This window comes from Pristiophorus japonicus, unplaced genomic scaffold, assembly GCF_044704955.1.
Source record: "Pristiophorus japonicus isolate sPriJap1 unplaced genomic scaffold, sPriJap1.hap1 HAP1_SCAFFOLD_118, whole genome shotgun sequence".
NCBI lineage: Eukaryota > Metazoa > Chordata > Chondrichthyes > Pristiophoridae > Pristiophorus > Pristiophorus japonicus.
The window spans coordinates 977701-1002229 of NW_027250842.1; the positions used below are offsets into that span (position 1 = coordinate 977701).

Here is a 24529-nt window from a genome sequence, read left to right on the forward strand (position 1 = left end):
CACAGAATACCCAGCCTCTGACCCGCTCTTGTTACCACAGTATTTATGTCTGGTCCAGTTAAGTTTCTGGTCAGTGATGACCCCCAGGATGTACCCGTGATGTACCTGCCCTGCGAGTGTTTGATGGGGACAGTGTAGAGGGAGCTTTACTCTGTATCTAACCCCGTGCTGTACCTGCCCTGGGAGTGTGTGATGGGGACAGTGTAGAGGGAGCTTTACTCTGTATCTAACCCCCTGTACCTGCCCTGGGAGTGTTTGATGGGACAGTGTAGAGGGAGCTTTACTCTGTATCTAACCCCGTGCTGTACCTGCCCTGGGAGTGTGTGATGGGGACAGTGTAGAGGGAGCTTTACTCTGTATCTAACCCCGTGCTGTACCTACCCTGGGAGTGTTTGATGGGACAGTGTAGAGGGAGCTTTACTCTGTATCTAACCCCCTGTACCTGCCCTGGGAGTGTTTGATGGGACAGTGTAGAGGGAGCTTTACTCTGTATCTAACCCCCTGTACCTGCCCTGGGAGTGTTTGATGGGACAGTGGAGAGGGAGCTTTACTCTGTATCTAAGCCCCTGTACCTGCCCTGGGAGTGTTTGATGGGACAGTGTAGAGGGAGCTTTACTCTGTATCTAACCCCGTGCTGTACCTGCCCTGGGAGTGTTTGATGGGACAGTGTCGGGGGAGCTTTACTCTGTATCTAACCCGGGCTGTACCTGCCCTGGGAGTGTTTGATGGGACAGTGTCGGGGGAGCTGTACTCTCTATCTAACCCCGTGCTGTACCTGCCCTGGGACTGTTTGATGGGACAGTGTAGAGGGAGCTTTACTCTGTTTCTAACCCCGTGCTGTACCTGCCCTGGGAGTGTTTGATGGGACAGTGTCGGGGGAGCTTTACTCTGTATCTAACCCCCTGTACCTGCCCTGGGAGTGTTTGATGGGACAGTGTAGAGGGAGCTTTACTCTGTATCTAACCCGGGCTGTACCTGCCCTGGGAGTGTTTGATGGGACAGTGTAGAGGGAGCTTTACTCTGTATCTAACCCCCTGTACCTGCCCTGGGAGTGTTTGATGGGACAGTGTAGAGGGAGCTTTACTCTGTATCTAACCCTCTGTACCTGCCCTGGGAGTGTTTGATGAGACAGTGTAGAGGGAGCTTTACTCTGTATCTAACCCCCTCTACCTGCCCTGGGAGTGTTTGATGGGACAGTGTAGAGGGAGCTTTACTCTGTATCTAACCCCCTGTACCTGCCCTGGGAGTGTTTGATGGGACAGTGTAGAGGGAGCTTTACTCTGTATCTAACCCCCTGTACCTGCCCTGGGAGTGTTTGATGGGACAGTGTAGAGGGAGCTTTACTCTGTATCTAACCCCCTGTACCTGCCCTGGGAGTGTTTGATGGGACAGTGTAGAGGGAGCTTTACTCTGTATCTAACCCCATGCTGTACCTGCCCTGGGAGTGTTTGATGGGACAGTGTAGAGGGAGCTTTGCTCTGTATCTAACCCCCTGTACCTGCCCTGGGAGTGTTTGATGGGACAGTGTAGAGGGAGCTTTACTCTGTATCTAACCCCCTGTACCTGCCCTGGGAGTGTTTGATGGGACAGTGGGAAGATGTGTGAAACTTGGTTCGGCCATTGTTTAAGTGCTGTGAACAGTTCTGGTCTCTTATTATTGAAAGGATATAGGTGCCCTGATGGTGTAGAAAAGATTTACAAGGATAATGCCAGAACTGAGGTGCGGGAAAGATTGAGAAGGCTGAGGACTGACCCGACAGAGGTCTTTAACATTTTTGAGGGTGGTCAGAGAGAAATGTTCCCACTTGTGGGGGAGACTAAAACTAGGGGCCATCAGTATAAGGGAGTAACTAATAAACCCAAACCGGGAATTCAGGAGAAACTTCTTCACCCAGAGTGCGGTGAGAATGTGGAACTTGCTGCCACAGGGAGTGACTGAAGCGAATAGCGAAGATGCATTTTAGGGGAAGTTGGATAAAACGCACGAGGAGCAAAGGAATTTGGTGGGTCTCTGCTGGAGTATTGTGTTCCAATTCTGGGTACCGCACTTTAGGAAGGATGTGAAGACCTTGGACAGGGTGCAGAAGGGATTGGCCGGAATGGTTCCAGGGATAGACGGGAGAAGCTGGGGTCGTTCTCCTTGGAGCAGAGGTGATGAAGGGGTCGGTTGAATATTTGCAATGGTACAAAGGTCAGTAACCAAGGGACACAGATTGAAGATAATTGTCACAAGAACCAGAGAGAGAGGAGAAATGTATTCGAGACAGCGAGTCGTGATCTGGAAAGCACTGCCTGTGGAAGCAGAATCAATAGTCAAGAGTTCGATAAATAGCTGAAAACTTTGCAGGGCTGCGGGGAAAGAGGGGGCGAGTGGGACGGATTGCGATTGGTCGACCAAAGAGCCGACAATGGGCCCAACGGCCTGAGTCCGTGCTGAGATTCGATCCAGTTTTAGGAAGTGCTCGAGGGGCTGCATGGCCTACTCCTGTTCCGATAGTTGCTTCACTCCCCCCTGTGGAAATCTTTGCAATGGCTGGTGCAATAGCTGTCCCACCATTCTCTCTCTCTTTCCCCCACGCTCCCCCAGTGGGACATACTTGCAGTGCTGTGAACAGTTCTGCTCTCTGTATTATTGAAAGGATGTCGAGGCCCTGATGAAGGCACACAAAATATTTACAAGGGTGCTACCAGAACTGAGGTTCAGGAACAATTGAGTCACCCGATAGAGGTCTTTAATATTTTTGAGGGGTTCGATAGGGTAGATATAGAGATGTTGTTCACCCCCCCTCCTACTCTGTTCCATCAAACACTCCCAGGGCAGGTGCAGGGGGTTAGATACAGAGTAAAGCTCCCTCTACACTGTCCCATCAAACACTCCCAGGGCAGGTACAGCACGGGGTTAGATACAGAGTAAAGCTCCCTCTACACTGTCCCATCAAACACTCCCAGGGCAGGTACAGCACGGGGTTAGATACAGAGTAAAGCTCCCTCTACACTGTCCCATCAAACACTCCCAGGGCAGGTACAGCACGGGGTTAGATACAGAGTAAAGCTCCCTCTACACTGTCCCATCAAACACTCCCAGGGCAGGTACAGCACGGGGTTAGATACAGAGTAAAGCTCCCTCTACACTGTCCCATCAAACACTCCCAGGGCAGGTATAGCACGGGGTTAGATACAGGGTTAAAGCTCCTCCTACAAGTGACCCGTGCATTGTGTGTTTTGTATTCTCCGTCCAGTACCAAAGAGACCCTGGAGACCGGACACTTCATGAGCGTCATCAACATCCTGATGCAGCTACGGAAGGTCTGCAATCACCCCAACCTCTTCGACCCCCGGCCCATCCACTCCCCGTTCATCACCAAAGGCATCTGCTACACCACCGCCTCCTGCGTCCTCCGGGCGCTGGAGCACGAGCCCTTCAAGGTAAGGCCTGCGTTAACCCACAGCCAACGCACCCCTGGCAGGAAAGTCCCAGGCTCTATCCCAGGCCTAGTGCCGGGTTGGCCGATCGCACCCGGTACAGTCGTGCAATCCCCGTGCCCCACCCCACAGCAAAAAGAAAGACTTGCATTTATATAGTGCCTTTCACGACCACCGGACATCTGTCCGGCCAATGAAGCGCATTTGGAGTGTCGTCGCTGTTGTAATGTGGGCACAGCAAGCTCCCGCAAACAGCAATGTGATAATGACCAGATAATCTGTTTTTGTTATGTTGATTTGAGGGATAAATATTGGCACCAGGCAGAACTCCCCTGCTCTTCGAAATAGTGCCCTGGGATCTTTTACATCCACCCAAGAGAGTAAACGGGGCCTCGGTTCAACGTCTCATCCGAAAGACGACACTTCCGACAGTGCGGCGTTCCATCGGCACCACCCTTCCGCCGGCGCGGCGCTCCCTCAGTACTGCCCCTCCGACAGTGCGGCGCTCCCTCAGTACTGCCCCTCCGACAGTGCGGCACTCCCTCAGTACTGCCCCTCCGACAGTGCGGCACTCCCTCAGTACTGCCCCTCCGACAGTGCGGCTCTCCCTCAGTACTGCCCCTCCGACAGTGCGGCACTCCCTCAGTACTGCCCCCCTGAGGGCGTCAGCCTGGATTTATGTGCTGAAGTCACTGGAGTAGGGCTTGAATCCCCAACCTTCTGACTCAATTTATTTAATGAACTGAATTTAAATTCCCCGGCTGCCGTGGTGGGACCTGAAATTGTCTCCAGATCATTAGTCCATGTCTCTAGATTCATCATCAACATCATAGGCAGTCCCTCGGAATCGAGGAAGACTTGCTTCCACTCTTAACATGAGTCCTTAGGTGACTGAACAGTCCAATACGAGAGCCACAGTCCCTGTCACAGGTGGGACAGACAGACGTTGAGGGAAGGGGAGGGTGGGACTGGTTTGCCGCACGCTCCTTCCGCTGCCTGCGCTTGGTTTCTGCATGCTCTCGGCGACGAGACTCGAGGTGCTCAGCCCCCTCCCGGATGCACTTCCTCCACTTAGGGCGGACTGGTCTTTGGGCCCAGGGACTCCCAGGTGTCGGTGAGGATGTTGCACTTCATATCAGGGAGGCTTTGAGGGTGGTCCCTGTAACGTTTCCTCTGCCCACCTTTGGCCCGTTTGCCGTGAAGGAGTTCCGAGTAGAGTGCTTGCTTTGGGGAGTCTCGTGTCTGGGGGGGACATGCGGACAATGTGGCCCTGCCCAGCGGAGCTGGTCGAGTGCGGTCAGTGCTTCGATGCTGGGGATGTTGGGCCTGGTCGAGGACGCTAACGTTGGTGCGTCTGTCCTCCCGGGGGATTTGCAGGATCTTGCGGAGACAGCGTTGGTGATATTTCTCCAGCGACTTGAGGTGTCCAAGTCTCTGAGCCATACAGGAGGGCGGGTATCACTACAGCCCTGTAGACCATGAGCTTGGTGGTGGATTTGAGGGCCTGATCTTCAAACACTCTTTTCCTCGGCGGCCAAAGGCTGCAATGGTGCAGTGGAGGCGGTGTTGGTACTTGTCGTCAATGTCTGCTCTTGTTGATAGGAGGCTCCCGAGTTATGCGAAGTGGTCCACCTTCTGGATTACTAATCTGCTAACATAACCACGGTGCTTACGTACTCGTGTGTAGTGGGAGCGGCCTCACTGCTCCCGAGTGAGGGACAAACGGAGTCTGGTTTCTGTTCCTGTCTATGAGCTTCCGTGTGTGTGGCTGTCAGTCGAGCTCACGTGGGAAGGCTAGGGTGCTTGGGAATTTGGAATGCAAATGGAATGTTCTTTATTGCAAAGGGGATGGAGTATAAAAGTAGGGAAGTCTTGCTGCAATGGTTGGTGAGGCCACACCTGGAGTACTGCGTGCAGTTTTGGTCTCCGTATTTCAGGAAGGATGTACTTGCATTGGAGGCAGTTCAGAGAAGGTTCACTCGGTTGATTCCTGAGATGAACAGGTTGTCTTACAAAGAAAGATTGAGCAGGTTGGGCCTCTACTCATTGGCGTTTAGAAGAATGAGAGGTGATGTTACTGATGCAAACAAGATTCTGAGGGGGCTTGACCGCGTCGATGCAGGGAGGATGTTGCCCCTCATTGGGAAATTTAGAACTTGCGGGCACAGTTTCAGAATAAAGGGCCGCCCATTTAAAACTGAGATGAGCAGGAAGTTCTTCACTGGAATTTAGAAGAATGAGAGGGGATCTCATGGAAACATGTAAAATTCTGATGGGACTGGACAGGTTAGATGCAGGTAGAATTTTCCTGATGTTGGGCAAGTCCAGAACCAGGGGTCAGAGTCTAAGGATAAGGGGTAAGCCATTTAGGACCGAGATGAGAAACTTCTTCACCCAGAGAGTGGTGAACCTGTGGAATTCCCTGCCGCAAAGAGTTGTTGAGGCCAGTTCATTGGATATATTCAAAAGGGAGTTAGATGTGGCCCTTACGGTTAAGGGGATCAAGGGGTATGGAGAGAAAGCAGGAAAGGGGTACTGAGGGAATGATCAGCCATGATCTTATTGAATGGCGGTGCAGGCTCGAAGGGCCGAATGGCCAACTCCTGCACCTATTGTCTATGTTTCACTCGGACGTGATTTTTTTTGGAATTCCCTGCCACCAAAGAGCTGTGGAGGCTGGGTCATTGAATATATTTAAGGTGGAGATCGACAGATTGTTGAGCGATGAGGGAGTCGAGGGTTCTGGGGAGCGGGCGGGGAAGTGGGGTTGAGGCCAAGATCAGACCAGCCGCGATGTTATTGAATGGCAGAGCAGGCTCGAGGGGCCGAATGGCCGACTCCTGCCCTTCGTTTTTCTTGGGGGGGGCCCGTAGCCCGTCCCTCAGCGAGCTGCAGGCATCTCCCTGCTTCCAGGAAATGAAAAGGGGAGCACGTGGGGGGGTGGGGTGGGGGGGGCGTGGCTTGGTTTGAGCCGACAGCCTGACGGTTCCGTGTCGCGTCTCCTCAGCAGGTGGACCTCAGCATCTTCGACCTCATCAACGTCGAGGACAAGCTCTCCAAGTACGAGGCGGAGGTGTTTCTGCCGAAGAACAGAGTGAGCAAGAAGCTGATCGAAGAGATTTCCGAGGCCCCGGATCCCCCTCCGCGCCCCAAGCCTGTGCGCATGAAGGTGAACAGGTGGGTGCCCAGTAAAATCCGCCGTGCGGGGGGGCGGGGTGTGTGTGTGCGCGTGCTCGCGCGCGTTTCATTGCCTTCCCGGTCGCCCGCCACCCATCAAAATCTGCTCTGTCTCCCGTCCAGAATCGTGCAGCCATACAGCACAGAAGGAGGCCATTTGAGCAATCGAGACTATTCCCTCTCTCAATGATATCTCCCTTCAATTCCGTTTCCCGACCGTTTCCACATCGCTCCATGCCCCTCTCTCCCCCTCTCTCTCTCTCTATCTATCTATCTATCTATCTCTATCTATCTATCTATCTATATCTATCTATCTATCTATCTATCTATCTATCTATCTATCTATCTATCTATCTATCTATCTATCTATCTATCTATCTATCTATCTATCTATCTATCTATCTATCTATCTATCTCTCTCTCTCTCTCTCTCTCTCTCTCTCTCTCTCTCAACTCAGTCATAACATTCGGCCCCTCGAGCCTGCTCCGCCATTCAATGAGAGATCACGGCTGATCTTCTACCCCAACTCCACTTCCCTGCACTCTCCCCATATCCCTCGATACCCTTAATATCCAAAAATCTAACCATCCCTGCCTTGACTATACCCAAAGACTGAGCCTCCACAGCCCTCTGGGGCAGAGAATTCCAAAGATTCACCCCCTCTGAGTGAAGAGGTTTCTCCTCATCTCAGTCCTAAATGGCCGGATCCTTATCCTGAGACTGTGACACCCCTGGTTCTAGACTCCCCAGCCCCGGGGGGGAAACACCCTCCCTGTATCTACCCTGTCAATCCCTGTAAGAATTGTGTATGTTACAATGAGATCACCTTAAAACTCCAGAGAATATCGGCCTACTTTACTTAATATCTCCTCATAGGACAATCCCCCCCCCCGCCCCCCTGCCCCGAATCAGTCTGGTAAACCACCGTTGCACTCCCTCTTTGGCAAGTATATCCTTCCTTGGGTAAGGAGACCAGAAACTGTACACAATACTCCAGGTGTGGACTCACCTGTATAATCGCAGTAAGACGTCTTTACTCTTATACTCAAATCCTCCTGTAATAAAGACCAACATACCATTTGCTGGGGTACTGAAGTTGCATGTTCAGCCATGAACTCATCGAATGGCGGTGCAGGCTCGAAGGGCCGAATGGCCTACTCCTGCACCTATTGTCTATGTTTCTATGCTTTCTCAATTGCTTGCTGTACCTGTGTGTTAACTTTCGGTGATTGGTGTACAAGGACACCCAGGTCCCTCTGTCCCTCGCTTTCTCTTTCTAAAGCCTCGTCTCTTGATCCTTTCCCCAGACCTTCAAAGAAATGATTTTCCAAAGATTTCCTGAAACCGGTTATCAATTCTGCTTCCCCAGTGTTCTGGGTCTGAGCAGCCCCTCCTCTCCTTTCCCTGCCCTCGTTTTGGCATGGGCCGCGTGTGGGCGCTCGGTTACCAACTCCCCGACCGGCGGGAGACCGGCTGAAGGTTTCACCGTGCTCCTTTCTCTCTCTCTCTCTCTCTCTCTTTCTCTCTCCAATTCCAGGATGTTCCAACCGGCCCAGAAGCCCGACGGCCGGACGGTGGTGCTGGTGAACAGCCCGCGGCCCCCGCTCCCCGTGCTCAACCAGCCGTCGCAGCCGCTGCCCTTGCTGCGGGCGCCCGGCAGCGGCGTGGCCGAGATGCTCCACTCCGTGCAGACTACCACCCCTCTCCACTCCGTCATCAACCCCGTCACACAGGCCGTCATCCAGTCGCAGGGTAAGGACAGAGCTCGGCCTCTCCTCCTCTCTCTCTGGTGTCTCGCAGTCCCCTCTCTCCCTCGGAGATATCTGTACACTGACTGGTGTCTCTCAGTCCCCTCTCCCTCAGGGAGATATCTGTACACTGACTGGTGTCTCTCAGTCCCCTCTCCCTCGGAGATATCTGTACACTGACTGGTGTCTCTCAGTCCCCTCTCCCTCGGAGATATCTGTACACTGACTGGTGTCTCTCAGTCCCCTCTCCCTCAGGGAGATATCTGTACACTGACTGGTGTCTCTCAGTCCCCTCTCCCTCAGGGGGATATCTGTACACTGACTGGTGTCTCTCAGTCCCCTCTCCCTCAGGGAGATATCTGTACACTGACTGGTGTCTCTCAGTCCCCTCTCCCTCAGGGAGATGTCTGTACACTGACTGGTGTCTCTCAGTCCCCTCTCCCTCAGGGAGATATCTGTACACTGACTGGTGTCTCTCAGTCCCCTCTCTCTCAGGGAGATATCTGTACACACTGGTGTCTCAGTCCCCTCTCCCTCAGGGAGATATCTGTACACTGACTGGTGTCTCTCAGTCCCCTCTCCCTCAGGGAGATATCTGTACACTGACTGATGTGTCTCAGTCCCTCTCCCTCAGGGAGATATCTGTACACTGACTGGCGTCTCTCAGTCCCCTCTCTCTCAGGGAGATATCTGTACACTGACTGGTGTCTCTCAGTCCCTCTCCCTCAGGGAGATATCTGTACACTGACTGGATTCTCTCAGTCCCTCTCTCTCGGGGAGATATTTGTACGGGGAATGTTACTGGTCACGCGAGGATCTGTTTCGTGTCGTTGTGCAAGTGCCTCTCTTTTTCTTTCTCCCCCCACCTCCTCTCTATTCTCCCCCCCCCCCCACCCCCCACCCCCAAGGTTCAAATTGGTGTCTGTTGCGATGCCCTCAAATACCCAGCGCCAAGGGGGATGGTGTGGTATTCGGGTGGAAATGGGCATCATCACGCCAACCGTTTGCTTTTTGTTTTTCCGTTGCAGGTCTCTCGGCGCCCCTGGCCCTGTCTCACGTGGTGACCAGCGCGCCCCGGGCCATCCTGAGCGCGGCCCGCCCAACCCTGCCGTCGGGCGTCGCCCACCAGCACGTGACCGTCGCCGCCGCCACCGCGGGCGGTACCACTGCCACCGTCCGGCCCTTCCCCCTGTCGGCGCTGCGAGTCACGACGGCCACCCTGGCCCCCGGCGCCATCGGGAGCCTGGTGACGTCGGCCGCCGTGCAGGGCCCTCACCCTCACCACCACCACCACCACCACCACCAGCCGCTGACCGGCTACACGGTGCAGGGAGCCAACGCCACCGCAACCGCCGCCGTGCCACAACGCTTCATCCTGTCGCCGGACATGCAGGCCAGGCTGCCCAGTAAGTCACGCTCGGGGGAGGGTGGGGGCTGAGGGGGATGGGGGCTGAGGGGGGCGGGCGGGGGATGTGGTCTGAGGGGGGCGGGGGATGTGGTCTGAGGGGGGCGGCCGGGGGGGATGTGGTCTGAGGGGGGCGGGCGGGGGATGTGGTCAGATGGGGGCGGGCGGGGGATGTGGTCTGAGGGGGGGCGGGCGGGGGATGTGGTCTGAGGGGGGCGGGCGGGGGGGATGTGGTCTGAGGGGGGCGGGCGGGGGATGTGGTCTGAGGGGGGCGGGCGGGGGATGTGGTCTGAGGGGGGCGGGCGGGGGATGTGGTCTGAGGGGGGCGGGCGGGGGATGTGGTCAGAGGGGGGCGGGCGGGGGATGTGGTCAGAGGGGGGCGGGCGGGGGATGTGGTCAGAGGGGGGCGGGCGGCGGATGTGGTCAGGGGGGCGGGCGGGGGATGTGGTCAGAGGGGGGCGGGCGGGGGATGTGGTCTGAGGGGGGCGGGCGGGGGGGATGGGGGCTGAGGGGGGCGGGCGGGGGATGTGGTCTGAGGGGGACGGGCGGGGGATGTGGTCTGAGGGGGGCGGGCGGGGGGGATGGGGGCTGAGGGGGGCGGGCGGGGGATGTGGTCTGAGGGGGGCGGGCGGGGGATGTGGTCTGAGGGGGGCGGGCGGGGGATGTGGTCTGAGGGGGGCGGGCGGGGGGGATGTGGTCTGAGGGGGGCGGGCGGGGGATGTGGTCAGAAGGGGGCGGGCGGGGGGGATGTGGTCTGAGGCGGGCGGGGGATGTGGTCAGAAGGGGGCGGGCGGGGGATGTGGTCAGAAGGGGGCGGGCGGGGGGGATGGGGGCTGAGGTGGGCGGGGGGGGATGGGGGCTGAGGGGGGCGGGCAGGGGGGATGGGGGCGGGCGGGGGGGATGGGGGCTGAGGGGGGGCGGGGGGGATGGGGGCTGAGGGGGGGCGGGCAGGGGGGATGGGGGCTGAGGGGGGTGGGCAGGGGGGAATGGGGGCTGAGGGGATGGGGGCTGAGGCGGGCGGGGGGGGATGGGGGCTGAGGGGGGGCGGGCAAGGGGATGGGGGCTGAGGGGGGGCGGGCGGGGGGATGAGGGCTGAGGGGGGCGGGCAGGGGGGATGGGGGCTGAGGGGGGTGGGCAGGGGGGGATGGGGGCTGAGGGGATGGGGGCTGAGGCGGGCGGGGGGGGATGGGGGCTGAGGGGGGGCTGGCAAGGGGATGGGGGCTGAGGGGGGGCGGGCGGGGGGATGGGGGCTGAGGGGGGCGGGCGGGGGGATGGGGGCTGAGGGGGCAGGCTGGCTGAGGGGGGCAGGCGGGGGGGGCGGGGGGATGGGGGCTGAGGGGGGCGGGCGGGGGGATGGGCGGGCGGGGTGGGGGGGGGCAGATGATGGATTTGGCGGTGGGGGTGTAAGAGAGATATCTGAGGATGCCGGGAGCTGGAGGAATGGTTGGGGCGGGGGGGCGAGAAAGACGAGAGCAGGAGGGTCCAGGGTGTCCGGTCGCATGGTCTGGGCTGAATTAGCTGAATTACTAATGGAATCAACGGATGCGATAATTCCGGGCCAGTTTGTGATGCCTTGGTGGTCCAATATCCTGCTTAATTTAATGGTGGCGTGCAAAATGAACTGGGGCGGAATAACTGCAAGAACATAACACGTGAAAGAGGAGCAGGAGTCGGCCATTAGACCCCTTGAGCCTGCTCCGCCATTCAATAAGATCATAGCTGATCTGATCTTGACTCTACTGCCAGGGGTATTCAACATTTAGGAAGGATAGACAGAAAGGAAAAGGAGGTGGGTTGGTGTTGCTGGTTAAAGAGGAAATTAATGCAATTGTAAGGAAGGACATTAGCTTGGATGATGTGGAATCTGTATGGGTGGAGCTATGGAATACCAAAGGGCAGAAAACGCTAGTGGGAGTTGTGTACAGACCACCAAACAGTAGTAGTGAGGTTGGGGACAGCATCAAACAAGAAATTAGGGATGTGTGCATTAAAGGTATAGCAGTTATCATGGGCGACTTTAATCTACATATTGATTGGGCTAACCAAACTGGTAGCAATGCGGTGGAGGAGGATTTCCTGGAGTGTATTTGGGATGATTTTCTAGACCCAATATGTCGAGGAACCCACTAGAGTGTTGGCCATCCTAGACTGAGTGATGTGTAATGAGAAGGGACTAATTAACAATCTTGTGCGAGGCCCCTTGGGGAAGAGTGACCATAATATGGTAGAATTCTTTATTAAGATGGAGAGTGACAGTTAATTCAGAGACTGGGATCCTGGACTTAGGGAAAGGTAACTTCGATGGTATGAGACGTGATTTGGCTAGAATAGACTGGCGAATGATACTTAAAAGGGTTGACGGTGGATAGGCAATGGCAAACATTTAAAGATCACATGGATGAACTTCAACAATTGTACATCTGTCTGGAGTAAAAATAAAACAAGGCAGGTGGCTCAACCGTGGCTAACAAGGGAAATTAAAGATAGTGTTAAATCCAAGGAAGAGGCATATAAATTGGCCAGAAAAAGCAGCAAACCTGAGGACTGGGAGAATTTTGTAATACAGCAGTGGAGGACAAAGGGTTTAATTAGGAGGGGGGATATAGAGTATGAGAAGAAGCTTGCTGGGAACATAAAAACTGACTGCAAAATCTTCGATAGATATGTGAAGAGAAAAAGATTAGTGAAAACAAATGTAGGTCCCTTGCATTCGGATTCAGGTGAATTTATAATGGGGAACAAAGAAATGGCGGACCAGTTAAACAAATACTTTGGTTCTGATTTCACGAAGGATGACACAAATGACCTTCTGGAAATACTAGGGGGACCAAGGGTCTAGTGAGAAGGAGGAACTGAAGGATATCCTTATAAAGCGGGATTAAAGGCCGATAAATCCCCGGGGCCTGATAGTCTGAGAGTACCAGAGTACTTAAGGAGGTGGCCTTGGAAATAGCGGATGCATTGACAGTCATTTTCCAACAGTCTATCGACTCTGGATCAGTTCCTATGGACTGGAGGGTAGCTAATGTAACACCACTGTTTAAAAAAAGGAGGGAGAGAGAAAACGGGTAATTATAGACCGATTAGCCTGACATCAGTAGTGGGGAAAATGTTAGTATCAGTTATTAAAGATGAAATAGCAGTACATTTGGAAAACAGTGACAGAATCGATCCAAGTCAGCATGGATTGATGAAAGGGAAATCATGCTTGACAAATCTTCTGGAATTTTTTGAGGATGTAACTAGTAGAGTGGACAAGGGAGAACCAGTGGATGTGGTGTATTTGGACTTTCAAAAGACTTTTGACAAGGTCACACACAAGAGATTGGTGTGAAAAATCAAAGCACATGGTATTGGGGGTAATGTACTGACTTGGATAGAGAACTGGTTGGCAGACAGGGAGCAGAGAGTCGGGATAAATGGGTCCTTTTCAGAATGGCAGGCAGTGACTAGTGGGCTGCCTCAGGGCTCAGTGCTGGGACCCCAGCTATTTACAATATACATTCATGATTTTAGATGAAGGAATTGAGTGTAATGTCTCCAAGTTTGCAGATGACACTAAACTCGGTGGCGGTGTGAGCTGTGGGGAGGACGTAAAAGGCTACAGGGTGACTTGGACAGGTTAGGTGAGTGGGCAAATGCATGGCAGATGCAGTATAATGTGGATAAATGTGAAGTTATCCACTTTGGAGGCAAAAACACGAAGGCAAAATATTATCTGAATGGTGACAGATTAGGAAAGGGGGAGTGCAACGAGACCTGGGTGTCATGGTTCATCAGTCATTGAAAGTTGGCATGCAGATACAGCAGGCGGTGAAGAAGGCAAATAGTATGTTGGCCCTCATAGCTAGGGGATTTGAGTATAGGAGCAGGGAGGTCTTACTGCAGTTGTACAGGGCCTTGGGTGAGGCCACACCTTGAATATTGTGCTCAATTTTGGTCTCCTAATCTGAGGATGGACGTTCTTGCTATGGGAGTGCAGCGAAGGTTCACCAGACTGATTTCGCGGGACGGCAGGACTGACATATGAGGAGAGACTGGATCAACTGTGCCTTTTATACACTGGAGTTTAGAAGGATGAGGGGGGATCTCATAGAAACTTACAGGATTCTGCCGGGACTGGACAGGTTAGATGCAGGAAGAATGTTCCCGATGATGGCCAAATCCAGAACCAGGGGACACAGTCTTAGGATAAGGGGTAGGCCATTTAGGACTGAGATGAGGAGAAACTTCTTCACTGAGTTGTTAACCTGTGGAATTCCTGACCGCAGAGAGTTGTTGATGCCAGTTCATTGGCTATGTTCAAGAGGGAGTTAAATATGGCCCTTACGGCTAAAGGGATCAAGGGGTATGGAGAGAAAGCAGGAATGGGGTACTGAAGTTGCATGATCAGCCATTGATATTAAATGGTGGTGCAGGCTCAAAGGGCCGAATGGCCTACTCCTGCACCTATTTTCTATGTTTCCTGCATGCTCCCCATAACCCTTGACTCCCCTGCAGATCAAAAATCTCTCTGCCTTGAATATATTCAATGACTCAGCCTCCACAGCTCTCTAGGATAGAGAAGTCCAACAACTCTCAGAAGAAATTCCTACAAATCTCAGTTTTAAATGGGCGACCCGTAATTGTAAAACTCTGACCCCTAGTTCTAGATTCCCCCACGAGGGGAAACATCCTCTCAGCATCTACCCGGTCAGGCCTCCTCAGAAGCTTATACATTTCAATAAGATCGCCTCTCATTCTTCTAGGCCCAACCTACTCAACCTTTCTTCATTTGACAACCCCCTCATCTCAGGAGTCAACCTCGTGAATCTTCTCTGAACTGCCTCCAATGCAGTTCTCGCTCACACTAATGCACTCCATGGTATACAAAGTGTAACTCACTCAACGACTTGTATATATGTCTCCATAGTCGAATATCCCACCTAACTTAAGGGCGGGGGCAAAATGAATTGGGGCAGAATAACTCTCTCCTTGTGCGGGGTTGTATTCCTGGGGGGGGGGGGGGGAAACGGGGAGGGGTTGATAACTGTTTCCTATATTTGTTGACACTCCCTCCATACGCGGGGGGTGGGTAGGGGGAGGAAGAGGTATCTGAGGATGCCAGGAGCTGGGGGGAGTGGGGAAGAAGAGAGCAGGAGGGTCCAGGGTTCCATTTGCTGACCTGTCCTGAATTAGCCGGTACTAACCGGATCAAGGGATGCGGTGATTGAGCCAGTTTGTGATGCCTCTGTGGTAGAATGTCCCACTTAATTAAAGTGCGGGGTTGTGTTCCTGGGGGTGCGGGGAGGGGTCGACGAGCTATTTTTCTACACTTGTTGAAGCTGTTTAAATCTCCGTTTTTGCGTCTCCCACAGCGGGCGAGGTGGTTAGCATCGGTCAGCTGGCCTCGCTGGCCAACCGGCAAGGCCACCAGGGCAGCAAGCCGGTCACTTTCCAGATCCAGGGCAACAAGCTGACGCTGGCCGGAACGCAGGTGCGGCAAGTGGCTGTTGGACAGCCTCGACAGATGCAAGGTAACAATCCTCCCTCTTTCACAAACGTGTATTTAAATAGCGACAGGATTAATAAATGATCTCCAAGTAAAGGATCCTCTAGGAATGAGTGATGACAACATGGTTGAATTTCAAATTCAGTTGGAGGGTGAGAAAGTTGGATTCTCAAACCAATGTCCTCAGCTTAAAATAAAGGAGACTACAAAGGAATAATACATTTTATTTACACGGCGCCTTTAATGTAGTAAACAAGCGCAGGCAGCGGAAGGAGCGTGCGGCAGAACAGTCCCACCCACCCCTTCCCTCAACGTCTGTCTGTCCCACCTGTGACAGGGACTGTGGCTCTCGTATTGGACTGTTCGGTCACCTAAGGACTCACTTCAGGAGTGGAAGCAAGTCTTCCTTGATTCTGAGGGACTGCCTATGATGTATTTATTTAGCGACAGGGTTAATAAATCGTCTAGTAAAGGATCTTCTCGGAATGAGTGATGACAACATGGCTGAATTTCAAATTCAGTTGGAGGGTGAGAAAGTTGGATTCTCAAACCAATGTCCTCAGCTTAAAATAAAGGAGACTACAAAGGAATAATACATTTTATTTACACGGCGCCTTTAATGTAGTAAACAAGCGCAGGCAGCGGAAGGAGCGTGCGGCAAAACAGTCCCACCCACCCCTTCCCTCAACGTCTGTCTGTCCCACCTGTGACAGGGACTGTGGCTCTCGTATTGGACTGTTCGGTCACCTAAGGACTCACTTCAGGAGTGGAAGCAAGTCTTGATTCTGAGGGACTGCCTATGATGTATTTTTTTAGCGACAGGGTTAATAAATGGTCTAGTAAAGGATCCTCCAGGAATGAGTGATGACAACATGGCTGAATTTCAAATTCAGTTGGAGGGTGAGAAAGTTGGATTCTCAAACCAATGTCCTCAGCTTAAAATAAAGGAGACTACAAAGGAATAATACATTTTATTTACATGGCGCCTTTAATGTAGTAAACAAGCGCAGGCAGCGGAAGGAGCGTGCGGCAAAACAGTCCCACCCACCCCTTCCCTCAACGTCTGTCTGTCCCACCTGTGACGGGGACTGTGGCTCTCGTATTGGACTGTTCGGTTACCTAAGGACTCACTTCAGGAGCGGAAGCAAGTCTTCCTTGATTCTGAGGGACTGCCTATGATGTATTTTTTTAGCGACAGGGTTAATAAATGGTCTAGTAAAGGATCCTCTAGGAATGAGTGATGACAACATGGCTGAATTTCAAATTCAGTTGGAGGGTGAGAAAGTTGGATTCTCAAACCAATGTCCTCAGCTTAAAATAAAGGAGACTACAAAGGAATAATATATTTTATTTACACGGCGCCTTTAATGTAGTAAAATTAGTATAATAAAGATTAATTATAATTAAACAAAATTAAATAATTTCTAATTATGGTGTATATTCAGTTAAAATTAGAAAATCAGCAATTGATTGAAATTAAATCAATTAGCTTTAACATTCATTCTGTCCAGTGATTCAATTATTATGGACGAACCAATCACTGTCCTCCATCCTTGTGATGTCATAATTTTATTACTTTTTATTTCTCATTCTGTCCTCCTGATGGGACCTGTAAATAGCTCTAGGTTCGAGCTGCCTCCGTTGTTTGGGAGAAGCTGATGTTTAAATTTCCCTCCAGCTGCTCCAGGCTCGAGCTGCCTCCGCTGTCAGGGAGACGCTGATGTTTAAATCTCCCTCCAGCTGCTCCAGGCTCGTGCTGCCTCCGTTGTCAGGGAGACGCTGATGTTTAAATCTCCCTCCAGCTGCTCCAGGCTTGAGCTGCCTCCGCTGTCAGGGAGACGCTGATGTTTAAATCTCCCTCCAGCTGCTCCAGGCTCGCGCTGCCTCCGCTGTCAGGGAGACGCTGATGTTTAAATATCCCTCCAGCTGCTCCAGGCTCGAGCTGCCTCCGCTGTCAGGGAGACGCTGATGTTTAAATATCCCTCCAGCTGCTCCAGGCTTGCGCTGCCTCCGCTGTCAGGGAGACGCTGATGTTTAAATATCCCTCCAGCTGCTCCAGGCTCGAGCTGCCTCCGCTGTCAGGGAGACGCTGATGTTTAAATATCCCTCCAGCTGCTCCAGGCTCGAGCTGCCTCCGCTGTCAGGGAGACGCTGATGTTTAAATATCCCTCCAGCTGCTCCAGGCTTGCGCTGCCTCCATATCGGGCAAAGTTGGCTAAAGTGGATTGGGAAAATAGATTTTAAAGTATGGAATGGTTGATGAGCAGTGGCAGATATTCGAGGAGATATTTCATAACAAAAATATATCCCAATGAGAAGGAAAGACTAAGAGAAGGGATAGCCAACCGTGGCTAACTAAGGAAATAAGGGAGGGTATCAAATTGAAAACAAGGGCATACAATGTGGCCAAGACCAGTGGGAGGCCGGAGGATTGGGAAATTTTAAAAGCCAGCAAAGAACAACTAAAAAAAAAAAAAGAGGGAAGGTAGATTATGAAAGTAAATAAGAGTTTCTACAGGTACATAAAAAGGAAAAGAGTGGCTAAAGTAAATGTTGGTCCCCTCGAGGATGAGACTGGGGAATTAGTAATGGAGAACAGGGAAATAGCAGAGACGATGAACGAATATTTGTATCGGTCTTCACGATAGAAGACACTAAAAACATCCCAATAGTGGATACTCAAGGGGCTAGAGGGAGGGAGGAACTTAATACAATCACTATCACGAATGATGTAGTACTCGGTAAAATAATGGGACTAAAGGCGGACAAGTCCCTTGGACCTGATTGCTCACATTCTTAAAGGAAGTGGCTGCAGAGATTGTGGATGCATTGTAATCTACCAAAATTCCCTGGATTCTGGGTCGGTCCCGTCGCATTGGAAAACAGCAAATGTAACACGCTTATTGTTTTTTTTTTAAAAAAAGGAGGCAGACAAAAAGCAGGAAACTATAAACCAGTTAGTGTAACATCTGTCGTTGGGAAAATGCTGGAGTCCATTATTAAGGAAGCAGTAGCAGGACATTTGGAAAAGCATAATTCAGCAGAGTCAGCATGGTTTTATGAAGGGAAATCATGTTTGACAAATTTGCTGGAGTTCTTTGAGGATGTAATGAGCAGGGTGGATAAGGGGGAACCAGTGGATGTGGTGTATTTGGACTTCCAGAAGGCATTCGATAAGGTGCCACATGAAGTTACTACACAAGATAAAAGTTCACAGGGTTGGAGGTAATATATTAGCATGGATAGAGGATTGGCTAACTGAAAAAAGAGTTGGGATAAATGGGTCCTTTTCGGGTTGGAAATCGGTGGTTAGTGGTGTGTCACAGGGATCGGTGCTGGAACCACAACTGTTTACAATATACATAGATGATCTGGAAGAGGGGACAGAGTGTAGTGTAACAAAATTTGTAGATAAGACAAAGGTTAGTGGGAAAGCGGGTTGTGTAGAGGACACGGAGAGGCTGCAAAGAGATTTGGATAGGTTAAGCGAATGGGCTAAGGTTTGGCAGATGGAATACAATGTCGGAAAATGTGAGGTCATCCACCTTGGGGGAAAACAACAGTAAAAGGGAATATTATTTGAATGGGGAGAAATTACAACATGCTGTGGTGCAGAGGGACCTGGGGGTCCTTGTGCATGAATCCCAAAAAGTTAGTTTGCAGGTGCAGCAGGTAATCAGGAAGGCGAATGGAATGTTGGTCTTCATTGCGAGAGGGATGGAGTACAAAAGCAGGGAGGTCCTGCTGCAACTGTACAGGGTATTGGTGAGGCCGCACCTGGAGTACTGCGTGCAGTTTTGGTCACCTTACTTAAGGAAGGATATACTGGCTTTGGAGGGGGTACAGAGACGATTCACTAGGCTGATTCCGGAGATGAGGGGGTTACCTTATGATGATAGATTGAGTAGACTGGGTCTTTACTCGTTGGAGTTCAGAAGGATGAGGGGTGATCTTATAGAAACATTTAAATAATGAAAGGGATAGACAAGATAGAGGCAGAGAGGTTGTTTCCACTGGTCGGGGAGACTAGAACTAGGGAGCACAACCTCAAAATACGGGGGAGCCAATTTAAAACCGAGTTGAGAAGGAATTTCTTCTCCCAGAGGGTTGTGAATCTGTGGAATTCTCTGCCCAAGGAAGCAGTTGAGGCTAGCTCATTGAATGTATTCAAATCACAGATAGATTTTTAACCAATAAGGGAATTAAGGGTTACGGGGAGCGGGCGGGTAAGTGGAGCTGAGTCCACGGCCAGATCAGCCATGATCTTGTTGAATGGCGGAGCAGGCTCGAGGGGCTAGATGGCCTACTCCTGTTCCTCATTCTTATGTTCTTATGTATATAACTAGTGGGGTGCCGCAGGGATCGGTACTGGGTCCTCAACTATTTACAATCTATATTATTGACTTGGATGAAGGGACTGAGCGTAATGTAGCCAAGTTTGCTGATGATACAAAGTTGGGTGGGAAAGCAAATTGTGAGGAGGACACAATCTGCAAAGGGATATAGACAGGCTAAGCGAGTGGGCAAGAATTTGGCAGATGGAGTATAATGTGGGAAAATGTGAGGTTATCTACTTTAGCAGAAAAAATAGAAAAGCAAATTATAATTTAAATGGAGAAAAATTGCAAAGTGCCGCAGTACAGCGGGACCTGGGAGTCCTTGTGCATGAAAAAGTTTAGTGTGCAGGTACAGTAAGTGATCAGGAAGGCCAATGGAATGTTGGCCTTTATTGCAAGGGGGATAGAGTATAAACGCAGAGAAGTCCTGCTACAACTGTACAGGGTATTGGTGAGGCCACACCTAGAGTACTGCGTGCAGTTTTGGTCTCCGTATTTAAGGAAGGATATACTTTCATTGGAGGCAGTCCAGAGAAGATTCACTCGGTTGATTCCGGAGATGAGGGGGTTGTCTTATGAAGATAGGTTGGGTCTATACTCATTGAAGTTCAGAGGAATGAGGTGATCTTATTGAAACATAGAAGATAATGAGCGGGCTTGACAAGGTGGATGCAGAGAGGATATTTCCACTCATAGGGGAAACTAAAACTAGGGGACATAGTTTCAGAATAAGGAGCTGACCATTTAAAACAGATGAGGAGGAATTTCTTCTCAGGGTTGTAAATCTGTGGCATTCTCTGCCCCAGAGAGCTATGGAGGCTGGGACATTGAATATATTTAAGGTGGAGACCGACATATTTTTGAGCGATAAGGGAATAAAGGGTTATGGGGAGCGGGCGGGGAAGTGGAGCTGAGTCCATGATCGGATCAGCCACGATCGTATTGAATGGCGGAGCAGGCTCGAGGGGCTGAATGGCCTACTCCTGCTCCTAGTGTGTTCTTGTGTTATGCCTTATGATATGTTCTTTAACGTCTCGAGGCGTATTGTATGATAGAAATTTGATGCCGAGCCGCATAAGTAGAAATTAGCGCAGGGCTTGGTCGAAGAGTTAGGTTTTGAGCAACGTCTTGAAGGAGGAAAGAAAGGTAGAGAGGCGGAGAGTTTTAGGGAGGGAGTTCCAGAGCTTGGGGCTTTGGCAACAGCTTAACCGGGAGCCAATGTCGGTCAGCGAGCACAAGGCGGGGGGTGATGGGTCAGCGGGACTTGGTGCGAGTTAGGACACCGGAAGCCGAGTTTTGGTTCATAAGTTTACGGAGGGGAGAATTTGGCAGGTCAAGTCTCAAGGTAACAAAGGCTTTCCTAAACCCAAAAATACTCTGGGTATCTTTCCTGTCCCTGTTCCTCCTTGTCCTCGCCATCTGCCTCCCTGGCAGGGAAGGAATACTTGCATTTCTGTGGTGCCTTTCGCGACCACCGGATGTCCCAAAGTGCTTTGCAGCCAATGAATTACTTTTTGGAGTGCAGTCACTGTTGTAAAACGCAACAGCTGATTTGCGCACAGCAAGCTCCAAAAAATAGCACTGTGGTCAGGACCAGATCATTGGGGGTTTTTTTTTTTGTGACACTGCGGGATAAATATTGGCCAGGTCACCGGGGAGAACTCCCCCTGCTCTTAAAAGATCCCATGGCACTATTTCTATGTCCACCCAAGAGACCAGTCCCTCAGCACTGCACTGGAGTGTCAGCTTAGATTTTTTTTTGTGCTCGAGCCCCTGGAGTGGGACTCGAACCCAAAACTTCTGACTCCGAGGTGAGAGTGATGCCCACTGAGCCACGGCTTACGCTGGAAGCTCGGTCCGTTGCCCTGTCCGTTGTCTCCATGACGTGCCCTGTCTGAACCCCGAGGCAGTTCACCCGATGCCATCTTCAGCTGAGTATCGCTACATGGGAACAGGAGGAGGCCGTTCAGGCGTCTGGTTTCCCCCCCCCCCCCAATTCATTGAGATCGTGGCTGATCTGTATGTAGGAACGGGAACCATGCCACCCCCTTGAGCCTGTTCGCCCGTTCGATCAGATCACGGCTGATCTGTTAACCACAGCCCCATTTCCCCACCTTGGTGCCCTTACCCCACAAAAACCTAACCACCTTAGTCTTGCAAATTTCAATTGACTCCCCAGCCTCAACTGCCTTTTGATGGGGAGGAAGTTTCCAGATTTCTGTTGCCCTTTTGAGGGGGGGGGGGGGGAAGTGCTTCTTGAATGGTGGAGCTCTAGTTTCTAGATGGACAGTCGTATCTCAAAGAAATACTCGCATTTATATGCGCCTTTCATGACTACCGGACATCTCAAAGCGTTTTTGGAGCGTAGTCACTGTTGTAATTATCGAAATTTACAGCACGGAGGGAGGCCATTTCGGCCCATCGTGTCTACGCCGGCCGACCAAGAGCTACCCAGCCTATTCCCACTTTCCAGCTCTGGGTCCGTAGCCCTGTCGGTTACGGCACTTCAAGTGTACATCCAAGTACTTTTTAAATGTGGTGAGGGTTTCTGCCTCTACCCCCCCTTTCAGGCCGTGAGTTCCAGACCCCCACCACGCTCTGGTTAATGAAATGTCCCCACATATTTCCTCTAAACACCCCCCCCCCCCCCCCCCCCCCCCATTTGCTTTAAATCTACCCCCTGATTGTTGACCCCTTCGCCAAGGGAAACTGATCCTTTCTATCCAGGCCCCTCATAATTTTATACACCTCACTCAGGTCTCCCCTCAGCCTCCTCTGTTCCAAAGAAAACAGACCCTGCACATCTCATATTTCCTCATGGCAAAAATTCTCCAGTCCCGGCAACATTCTTGTAAATCTCCTCTGCACCCTCTCCAGTGCAATCACATCTTTCCTGTAATGTGGTGACCAGAACTGCACGCAGTACTCCAGCTGTGGCCTAACCCAGTGTTTTATACAGTTCAAGCCCAAGTCCTTGCTCTTGTATTCCATGCCTCGACTTAAAAAGGCAAGTTGTCCATATGCCTTCTTAACCACTTTATCGACCTGGCCTGCTACCTTCAGGGATCTGTGGACCTTCACTCCCAGGTCCCTTTGTTCCTCTGCACTTTTCAGTTTCGTACCATTTAATGTGTATTCTCTCGCCTTGTTAGCCCCTCCCCAAATGCATTACCTCACACTTCTCCCGATTGAATTCCATTTGACACTGTTCTGTCCACCTGACCAGTTCATTTTAAGTCATCTGCAAACTCCTTAATCGTACCCCCAACATTCAAGTCCAAGTCATTAATCTATACCACAAAAAGCAAGGGACCTAGTACTGAGCCCTGCGGAACCCCACTGGATACAGCCTTCCAGTCACAAAAACATCCATCAACCGTTACCCTTTGCTTCCTGCGTCTGAGCCAATTTTGAATCCAACTTGCCACTTTGCCCTGGATCCCATGGGCTAATACTTTCGTGACCAGTCTGCCATGTGGGACCTTCTCAAAAGCCTTGCTAAAATCCAGATCCACTACATCATATGCACTGCTCTCATTGACCCTCCTGGTTACCCCCTCTCAAAATTCAATCAAGTTATTCATTCAGACACGACCTTCCCTTAACAAATCCATGCTGACTGTCCTTGATTAATCCATGTCTTTCCAAATGAAGATTTATTCTGTCCCTCAGGATTTTTTCCAATAATTTTCCCACCGCTGACTGGCCTGTAATTAATCGGTCTATCCCTTTTTAAACAAAGATACATCATTAGCAGTCCTCTGGGACTACCTGTAGCTCAAGAGGATTGGAAAATAATGGTCAGAGCCTCTGCTATTTCCTCTTGTGCTTAACAACCTGGGAAACATTTCATCCAGACCTGGGAATTTATCCACGTTCAAAGCTGCTAAGCCCCTTAATACTTACACTCTATGTTTATCTCGTCTAATATTTCACACTCCTTCTCCCTCGTTGCAAAGTCTGCATCGCCCCTGTCTTTTGTGAAAACAGATGCCAAGTATTAAGAATCAGACCCATGTCTTCTGCCTCCACACACACATTTCCTTTTTGGTCTCATCGGCCCCATTCTTTATTTATCCTTTTGCTCTTAATGTATTTATAAAACATCTTTGTGTTTTCCCCGATTTTACTTGCCAACATTCTTTTATGCTCTCTGTTTGCTTTCCTGATATGTTTTTTAATTACACCCCTGCACTACTTATACTCCGAGTTTCTGTAGTTTTGAGTTCTCGGTATCTGTGATGATCTCCCTCTTTTCTTTATCTTACCCTGCATATCCCTTGGCATCCAGAGGGATCTAGATTTGTTAGCCCCACTTTTTTATTTCGGGGAACATACTTGCTCCGTACCCTGAGGATCTCCTCCTTGAATCCCTCCCACTGCTCTGACACTTGATTTACCATCAAAGTAGCTGTTTCCAGTCCACGTTGGCCAAATCGGATCTCAGCTCAGCAAAATTTGCTTTACCCCAATTGAGAACGTTTTTTCCTGGTCCCCTTTTGTCCTTTTCTGTAACTACCCTAAATCATACTGAATTATGATCAGTAGTGCCAAAATGCTCTCCCCACTGAAACCCTTTCCACCTGCCCCTCTTCATTTCCCAAAACCAAGTCCAGAACCGCCCCCCTCCCTTGTCGGGCTGGTTACACATTGGCTAAAGAAGTTCTCCTGAATGCATTTTAGGAATTCCTCACACACTACCATTCACACGACTTTTTCCCCAGTTAATATTGGGGTAGTTGAAATCCCCCACTATTACAGCTCTATAGTTTTACACTTTGCAGCAATTTGCCCACATATTTGTTCTTTCTCCCTCTGACTGGGTGTCTCTAGTATGATCGATCCTTTTTTGTTCTTCAATCCAACCCATATGATGACCCCCTCGATCATATCATCCCTTCTCACAGCTGTAATTGTTTCTTTAATTAATACTGTGACTCCCCCCCC

At 51.1% G+C, this 24529-nt stretch overlaps 1 protein-coding gene across 1 annotated transcript in view; it reads left to right on the plus strand.

Moving 5' to 3' along the window:
- srcap (Snf2-related CREBBP activator protein) overlaps nt 1-24529 on the plus strand; it is a 117529-nt gene that overhangs the window by 63261 nt on the left and 29739 nt on the right. Inside the window, exons 17-21 of the mRNA XM_070870171.1 lie at nt 3240-3426; nt 6431-6600; nt 8139-8353; nt 9378-9755; nt 15112-15270. Coding sequence (XP_070726272.1) covers nt 3240-3426; nt 6431-6600; nt 8139-8353; nt 9378-9755; nt 15112-15270 — 1109 coding nt within the window. The remainder of the gene's footprint in view (nt 1-3239; nt 3427-6430; nt 6601-8138; nt 8354-9377; nt 9756-15111; nt 15271-24529) is intronic.